This window comes from Ctenocephalides felis, unplaced genomic scaffold (genome assembly GCF_003426905.1).
Source record: "Ctenocephalides felis isolate EL2017-DRISC unplaced genomic scaffold, ASM342690v1 CF-g0.4_SCAFFOLD_01170, whole genome shotgun sequence".
NCBI classification, from domain to species: Eukaryota; Metazoa; Arthropoda; class Insecta; order Siphonaptera; family Pulicidae; genus Ctenocephalides; species Ctenocephalides felis.
Window position 1 is genome coordinate 17179653 of NW_020537324.1, and position 9565 is coordinate 17189217.

Consider the following 9565-nt stretch of genomic DNA (forward strand, 5'->3'; position numbering starts at 1 on the left):
TAACTGTCAACACAGGTGTTTGATTAATTATGATTTTGAACGATGGCAGCACTGCGATTACTATGTGTCGAGCGGTTTTGGCGCGAATGCATCTCAGCTGATGTATAACATTTTAGATTCTTACGAAGCAACTAGTTTTGTTTGTGGCTTTAATTATCTGTGATTTTAATAATCATTATTTTAGTTTATTAATTTTAAATAGTGCCCCAAATATTTTAAATAAATTACTAGTGCTATATTTCATGTTTTAGTTGTACTATTTTAATAAAGTGTCTTTTAAAAAGTGACATATATTGTTGTGATTGTTATAATTAAAATGAATACCGTACAAACAAAAATACCATTTAGCGAACGTAAGAAGTCCTCTACGTTAAAGTTTTATTCTCAAAACAAAATTGATGAAGATTTAGATAACAAATCTACATCGAAAACAAATATAAAAAAATCCTCTAGGAGGTCTACCAGAGTTAGGAAAATTGCTTATTTGGACAGCGATGAAGAAAATATAGTTTGCAATAATCAAGATAACTTAAGAACATCAGATGATGATAATGCAAGAAGTTTTGATGAAGGTAAATAATGTCACATATTATCATACATACAGACCAGTTAAGCTGATCAGTATTTTGCACTCGTGATTACAAGCTTATTTACACCTGGTGTTATAATTTCTATTATGCATTTGGTTATTGATGAGATGTTTTCTTTTAAACAGTATACATATTTTATGTAGTATTTTTGATCGAAGAGAGTGCCATGAAAACAACAATCCATTTATTGTTGATTCTTTATTTCATGCATTTAAAACATTCTGTATGCAGCAATAATAGAATATTTTGATTGAAACCTTTCTATACTAAATTCAAAAGAAATATTTTATAAAGAAACCAATTTTCAAAATTATCATTTAATTATGCATAGACAAGCCAATTTATCTGTGTCAACAATTTTGTACATTCAGCACTCTAAATATTTCTATGTTACATAGAAATGTAAAATATAAATTCTTGTTAACTAACAATTATGCCTATTATCACTTTTTTGTACTATGTTCATTTAACTTAATTAATCAACATGGTAACTTAATAAAATTAGGTATTACGTTTTAGAACAATTATCATTAGTAATTATAACATGTTACATCTTTTTATAAAAATATATTATATACATAAGTCATTTATACATGCATCTAACTATCACCAAGTAACAACACAATTGAACTAGACTATATTTAATTAGTCGTTATGGGGGGAATATTTACATCTTGATCATCACTATTTAAAAGTAAAGTATTTCGTCTATTGTAATTCATAAAAAACAATTTACCATATTCAAAGGAGCCTATCATAATAGCACATGCAGGTACAACTTTTACGAGTCTTGGTGTTAGTCCAGCAAACATGCCCTTGACTCCTTTCTGGTCATATATACTTCTTATTATGGTGAAAGTATTTGCGCTTGGTTGAGGTTTTTGAGAGTAGATCTCTTTTTCTCCAATATCTATTTGTTGGTGGGTCTTAACAACATCAAAAGGCACAGTAAACAATGCTGATAAACATCCAGCAATAGCGCCTCCAACAAAATAAAAATATGGGGGAGAATCTGGAGAACACCAAATTCTTTTATAATTTTCATATGTGGTCCAATAGATTGCTGAAAATGGTACATCTCGCAGGAGTGTTGCTCCGAGTCCTTTCCATAGTCCTTTGGGGCCTTGATTTTGAAGGAGGTGCTGAAGAGCCATTCTTAGTTCATCATAACTTAATTTTTTTGATTGCATTTTGGTTCTTACTAATTCTAGTGGACTAACACACATAGCTGATATAACTCTTGCTGATGATCCAGCCAATAGTGGAACCCACCCAGGGGTTTCATTTACATCTTTAGATAAAAAATATGTTTTTATCTCTGTACTCATCAACTTGACTTTTAGTTGTTCATAGAGTACAAAGTATACCACAGTTGCAGGCACAGCTAATACTAATGTTGGAGCCAGGCCGGACCATAAAGTGCTTAAGCCTTCAGCTTTTGATATTTTTATAAAGGCATCTACTGTACCGTTAAAGCTTTTACCTGGATTTATTCTGGGGCCAGATGGTGGGTTACATGGACATAGATGTTCCATTAGGCCGTTACAGAATAGAAAACATTTGTTTGATATTGGTTTCTGTTGTGCTTGCATTCTGATTTTGATGACATCTAAAGGAGTCATAAATAATGAAGTTATAAGGGCTCCACAACATGATGCTGCCATTTGTTGTGTCGGCGTACTTGCGAATGCTAGTTCCTCCAATTCTAAATTCGATTTGGTTCCCATTTTTGTCAATGCACATTTATTACAAATTGTCGGCTTTTGAGACCTTGGGTGTTATGTATACGAACCTGTTACACGTCTTTTCTTAAAACTCAATTTGAACGATACTGAACTTTGTAAAATATTTGTTTACAAACATTATGATTTAATTTCTTGAAGATTTTCATCATCATATACTTGCCAATTTTAATACGAATGCCGCAATTTTACTATAATTATAGGTTAACTTGTTTGATTGACGTCACTAAATGTTATGAAGTTGGAGCATTTAAGTGCAAATACCAATATAGAAAAATTATTTTAATTTGATCGTTAAAAATCTGTCAACTTGATTTAAATGTCAGTCGGTAATATTGAATTTTAAGAACCCGATAGAATTTTTAAAATCTTTGCAGTTATGATGCCGTTTCTTAAATTTAGCAGAGCCATGCATTAAGAATACAATCATTATATTCTTTTTAGTCTTTAAAATATTTTGTTTAATAATAATCTAAATTTATATATCATAAAACAATGGGTGCTCCATGCTTATTTATCTAAAGGATGCATAATAAACCATAGGTGCATATGCTTATTTATCAATGGGGTGCTCTGCCCCAGGGCAGGTCCATGAGCTGACTCCAATAATCCAACTCCAATTCGAATCAGGAAAGAATAATGGAAGAGCTTTTCCATTGTCATTTCACACTACAGGGCATGAAATGTGCTATTTTTAATTGGAAACATATCTTTATCTATATTTTCAAATAAAACTCAATATCACTACTACATAATATCAAGTTTCTAAATTATTCATTACTTAAGAATTCTTGAATATATATATATATATATATATTTTTTTTTCATATTGTTATATTTATAATACCAATTAGATTCTGCACAATCTTACAGAACATGAGTAAAACTATTTTGTATCACATCTATATTATGATCCTTTTAGATAAATAAAACAAAATTTTATTTTAGCATGTTCTCCACCAAAAATACGCCGAACTGGTCAACGTGTTAATAGTGCTTTATCCCTATCGCCCACCAATAAGCTACTTCAAAATTTAACTTTAGACATACAGAATGGAAATGAGAAAAATGAACTTGATGGAAGATTACAAATAGCTAGGTAAAATTTTAAGTATTTTAGTAGCTAGTTGAGCATACATTAATGATATTCATCATTGCAATCTGGTGATTATTTTTATATTAATTATAAAATTCAATTTAGGCAAGCATTACATAGTACAGCTCCTATTAACCTACCTGGCCGTGAAAAGGAGTTACAGGAGTTAGAGAATATAATAAACACAAGTTTGAAAAAAGAGACTTCAACATCCTTGTATGTTAGTGGCCCCCCAGGAACAGGAAAAACAGCTTGTTTAACAAATATTATACAGAAAGTAAGCTTATTTTATAAACTATTTTGAAGGATATATATCCTTCTTCTATATTATATTAATTACATATTGTTTTATATTCATACATTTATATCAAATAATTTCTTTTAGTATAAAAACAAATTGAGTATAGTTTATGCAAATTGTACTGGGATTAAAAATTCTAAAACAATTTTTGAACGTATAGCCACTGAATTAAAACTCAAGTGCAAATCTACTGAAAAAGACTACAAGTGCGCTATAGAGACTTACATTCAATCAAAACATAAAATGATGTAAGATACTTAGGGTATAAATTTATATTTTTTGAATAAGTAAATATATATGTAAATATTCTTGTTTATTATTAGACTTCTGATTTTGGATGAGATAGATCAATTGGACAGCCGTAAACAAAGCATTTTATATACCATTTTTGAATGGCCATCATATGCAGCATCAAAGCTAATACTCATTGGTATTGCTAATGCTCTAGATTTAACTGATAGAATATTACCACGACTGCAATCAAAATGTGAATTAAAACCTCAGCTTATGCACTTTGCACCTTATTCAAAAAATCAAATAATGGAAATATATAAACAGAGACTAGAATCAAGTGGAGTCACTGATGTATTCAGTCCTATGGCTGTGCAATTGTTGGCAGGAAAAGTAGCTGCTGTGTCAGGAGATGCAAGACGTGCATTAGATATTGGAAGACGTGTAATTGAGTTGACAGAGCAACAGACATGTGTTGAAAAAAATAATTTACATAAACAACCTGCAGGTAATAGATTATAATATAAAATTCAAACAGATTGCTTAATTTTTATATTTTCATATTCAAAATGAATCATATATTACTATTATATTATTATATACAACATTTATACCTTCATGCAAATTTTCTCCATAATTTAAATTTTATTCATTTTAGTTGGTGTTGAATTAGGTCAAGTAGTATCAGTGTTGAAGAATGTCTATTCCACCCCGCAGAGTCTCAATGACAAAACAGAAGAAAACGAACAAACTGAATTGCCAATTCAACAATGTATATTAATTTGCTCTTTATTATTAATACTTAAAAAATCTTCAAACCGTGATGTTACTATTGGAAGATTACATGACATTTATAAAAGAGTATGTACTAAACAAAATATTATGGCTGTAGACCAGACTGAATTTGTGGGGCTGTGTTCTCTTGTGGATTCTAGAGGCATTATCAGAATAAGTGGTAAAAAGGAACCAAGATTACAGAAGGTAAAATTGCAGAAATATAAAAAGTTGGTTCTTTTGTTACAACCAGGTTGTGTGTTACAGGTTACTCTCCAATGGGACGAGGAAGAAATTAGTTCAATCTTCCATGACAAGCAATTAATGGCATCTATAATTGCAGATATTTCCTGTTTAAAATAGTTTTGTTTGTCGTTTTAATTATTAGTTTACCTAATTCTTATTTAATGTTTTTATGATATAACTGAAATAATTTAATGTTTAACTATTTTAATTATTTATAATGTACATATGCGTGTTTATATTTTAATTGGTCAAATTATATGCAGTCTCATGATTATTTTAAATTCATTTACTTATTTTTAATTTTATGTTGATATTGTTTATCTAAAACATTTTACATATTGTTTATCTACAAACATTTTTTCATATACCTTTCAATGAATTAGCTTTTATCTAGTATATATTAAATTACTATTTACAATATATAAATGCACTCAACTCATATTAAAAACCTTCATATTTTCTTTTTCTTAATGTAGTCATCTTAGCTTTTGCAACAGGTTGAGAACTAGTAATTAATGGTTGTGCATTATGATTCGGTAATATTGGTTGAGACATGAAATTAGTAAATGAAGTAATTTGTGAAATATTTTTGTCGTATACATGTTCACTCAAGTTACTTTCTGCTACAGAGGAATTTTCCAGCCAAGCCGAAACCTTCTCCTTTGTTGAAGCTTCACTTGTTTCTAATTGTGATGGAATATTATCAATTGGCCCTGACACTAAATTCCATGGTGCTAAAATATCTTGTGCAAGAACATCTTTATACTTAGTGAGCTTATCAAGAGGTCTTCTCCATTTTTCATTTTGGGTTTTTTTAGTTTTTGGCATCTCCTGTATATCAGCTTTCAAAAGATTAAATACTGGTTTCATGTTTATTATGTTTGTGGCAAACAATGGTGGTGCAGTTTTGGATTTTAAAAGAGACCAATTAGAAAGTGAACTATGTGCATATTCATTGCAAAATGCCTCAAAGTTTGGTCGAATTTGTTGTTGAAATATATCTGTGAAGGAATTTTGCCATATTATATGAAGAGATGTATTATTTGGTATCAAAGCTAAACCTGCATTGCAAGATTTGATTCGTTTTGATAAATATTTGTCAGGTTTTAACATTTTACCCTGTAGCTGGCTTGATATTAAAGAATCAGCAACTGTTGGTGGCTTCCAAGGTAAGTGAAAAGATTGAGCTAATATGTCATTTAAACATTTTTTGTCATCATTTTCATTATGAGTATTGACTATCAATCTTAATTCATCATGTAGAGGACTAGCCAAAATGATTATTTCCTTATTATCATGAATTCCAACATCCATCAAATGCGGTGTTGATTTCATACCATGGGTCCACCTTTGCAGAGGTTGAATCTGATTGAACATTCTCACATCATAAGAAAATAAATTATGATTTCCTGCTACATAAAGGAGATTTTTGTGAAATGCGCTAAATTTGAAAACAGACATCTCTTCACATTTGTCTTTTTCTGGTTTGTAAATACATATTTGATTTTCATCTGCCCTCAAATCTACAGAATAAATATTATTTCTGTTTACTGCAAATACTATATTACTTTCAAAATACTTTACTGATAACCATTTATCTTGCAAATCTTGCTCTCTCTCCAAACTCAGAACATTAAGTTCTTTCATTATATTCAGATCATACACAGTGATAGCACTGTCAACATCAGCTAATGCAAAACTTTGTTGACTAAAACTATCAATACATGAACTTGTAAGAGATTCTGTTTGTGTAATATCATTCATTCGTTTGATTTGATAATATATATCATCTGCTATCACATTAAATAATGAATAAGTTTTTTTTTGTCTAACGCCAAGTATTATGTTTTCTTTAGTTCTGCAAGAATTAATTTGAAAGATTGGTTCAGCATGTTTTAATTTTTTTGTGCTTGGCCTGAACGTACTGTGATATTCATACCCCGTGGGACATCGTTGAATAGGAGTTACACCTAGATAAAATAAATTTAGTTATAATTTAAACGTGCATTAAAATATTTAAATTTTTTGCATACATAATTGAAATAGATAAGTCTCATCAAGTAATTTATGTAAATTAACTATATTGAGTTGCAAGTAAAGAAAATAATGCTTTTGAATAAATTAATTTTTTAATCTACAACCAATTTTAACAGTTTTTTGAGACTGTTTTAAACTTTATGAAAATATATTTGGTATTGAATAATTTATATAAGACAATTCTTATAATGAATATTTTGATTAGAAGTATTATACCAAAGAAGCTAACAGATAAAGGTATTTTATACAAACTTTTCTGATATATAATACTTACTTATTTGGTTATCAAAAATAGATGAATTATGCAATAGTATATTTATACCATTGTCTTCTATTATATTTAAAGTTCCATCAGTATAATACCAATTATAAGTTGAATTAAAATTAACATCTGGGTCTGATAAATTAAATTCAGCATAATCAACTAGAAATTTTGCACACTTTGGATCTTTATCTTTGATCGAACACTTTTTAGCTAGTTCTGAAAACATACATGTTAAGAAATATTTCATAATTATACAATACTATTTAATGAAAAAAAAATACCTTTATCTCTTTTCCAAACATTAAGAAATTTTTGTTTATTTTTGCACCACAGGCTTTTTTCTTTAACAATTTTTAAGGCAGGATCTTCAATGTAATTTGCATGAGCAGTATCGAAATTCTCTGACACAATTAGAGGAATAGGCAAATTTGCTTTGTATGGATAGTCGGCAAAAAGTGAAGAAACAGCATTTGGATTGTAAGAATTTATGGATGGAATTTTGTGTAGATTGTGGCCTAAAGATAACTCATGAGGATGTTTATTAGCAAAATGTTTATTCAATGCTCCGTTTGCAAACACATAAGCCACGTTTGATTTTAAAACTTCTGCAACCAGCTAAAATATAGAAAATCAAATCAACAAATGTTTTCAGTTATTATATATTATTATAGTAATACCTCATCCATGTTTATTAATTTTTACACTGATTTTATAATAGTATGCTTAAGCTAATTTTAAGTATAATGCATTTTAAATAAATATTAATTATTATTTGAGAATTTAGTATATACTAGAATAAGTTATATAGGGAATATGAATTTATTATATTCTCATATTGTCTAGGTTATAAAGTATGAAAATCCAAACAATTCAGAGAACTGTCAGATTAGCATGTGCTCTAATATATAAATAAACACTCCCTTGTATATATTTTATAAATTCATGACTTTTATATTTTTCAAACTAATAAACAATTAATAATTAAGGGGAGATAATTAAGTTATTTATATTAAATTATAACGGTAAGATATTTCTAAGAAAATTTTATTATTGATTCTACTCTTTTCAATACAAACGATGACAAGTTTTTTTCATTTAGAAATTATTAAATATAGCAACATCTTATTGCATATATCAATAAAATCCATTTACTTCAAACAAATTATGTTTCAATAATATATGATTTTCAATTTGAAATTCGCGCTGTCCATCATTGCAATTTTTTAGCGGTGGCTACAAGTATAAATAAGCATGAAGTTGGCTACAAAAGCCTTAGGGCGGCGGCCATATTTCTTGATAGTTTTTGTGAATGGATTTTGTGACATAAGTAATAATTTATGAACTTTTTATTATTGCATAATTGTAATTAATTAATGTATGCATTATCTGGTTTAATCAGTTCATTAGATCAAACTGATTGAGAAAAAGTAATTCGGATGTACTATAAGAACAACAAATGGTTGTTGAGGTTGCTTATCGGCATCATGGCTTATAATTAATACATTTCATTTACAGGGCCTTCAATTTTCATATATCTCATAATCAAAAACCACTTTTACAGCTTTCACTGTATCCTTTGCTTATTTATATATACATTTGTCGATTGCCAAATATGTAATTTATGTATGTATGCTTCTGAAGCCGATAAGTCCTTTTTCTTTTTTAAAGTCGCCAATTCATTCACAACAGTCTCTAATATGTGCATCGCGTTCTGTGTTGAGAAAAGACTGCACTCGAACATTTGCAAATTATAAATTAAGTGTATAAAATGTAAGAAGTGGTGTGGTGTAGTGATTCAATTAAATGTTTAGATTCGTGTGGGGCTTCTAGTACCTGCTTTAGAGGTTTCTCTTCAATGTGAGTCCAACCAATTTTTATACATAACATGTCAATAAATGCTTTGTTGGAATCATGTACAGGCACATTCATCGTATAACAAATAATATACCGAAATTTGTTGAAATCAGCCTGCATGTATTTCAGTGAAATATTTACTGACTTGTTTACCTGCATGTATTTCAGTGAAATATTTACTGATTAGTATTTTATGCACATGCATCTGCTAATAAAAAGGTTTATTTATTAATTTATTTAAGTACATAATAATGTCAATGCATCAGAGACTTCAAGCTTCATTTCTTATTCAATGTTCTGGTATATATTTTCGTTGATTTAGTTAATAAAGACTTTATGACATATTAATTTGATATTAATCTTAACTATTAATCATTGGTTTTACAATTCTAGTAACAAATAAGAAGCATATTATTTTCAATTACTATA

The 9565-nt window shown here is 28.8% G+C and overlaps 3 protein-coding genes across 3 annotated transcripts; 1 reads left to right on the forward strand and 2 right to left on the reverse strand.

Annotated features, from left to right (window-relative positions):
- The first annotated feature begins 59 nt into the window (after positions 1-59).
- Positions 60-5140, forward strand: LOC113368297 (cell division control protein 6 homolog). Its single transcript, XM_026609844.1, has 7 exons — positions 60-572; positions 3281-3431; positions 3534-3705; positions 3814-3977; positions 4053-4468; positions 4619-4941; positions 5002-5140. Exons 1-7 carry the CDS (start codon positions 317-319, stop codon positions 5095-5097), a joined length of 1578 nt encoding a protein of 525 aa, XP_026465629.1. The 5' UTR covers positions 60-316; the 3' UTR covers positions 5098-5140.
- LOC113368300 (solute carrier family 25 member 40-like) lies at positions 1089-2536 on the reverse strand. Its single transcript, XM_026609846.1, has one exon. It carries the CDS (start codon positions 2315-2317, stop codon positions 1232-1234), a length of 1086 nt encoding a protein of 361 aa, XP_026465631.1. The 5' UTR covers positions 2318-2536; the 3' UTR covers positions 1089-1231.
- A 239-nt stretch (positions 5141-5379) lies between the features above and the next one.
- On the reverse strand, positions 5380-8128 carry LOC113368302. Its single transcript, XM_026609848.1, has 4 exons — positions 7960-8128; positions 7564-7897; positions 7292-7498; positions 5380-6950 (listed from the first exon to the last, which is right to left on the reverse strand). Exons 1-4 carry the CDS (start codon positions 7966-7968, stop codon positions 5422-5424), a joined length of 2079 nt encoding a protein of 692 aa, XP_026465633.1. The 5' UTR covers positions 7969-8128; the 3' UTR covers positions 5380-5421.
- Positions 8129-9565: the final 1437 nt, after the last annotated feature.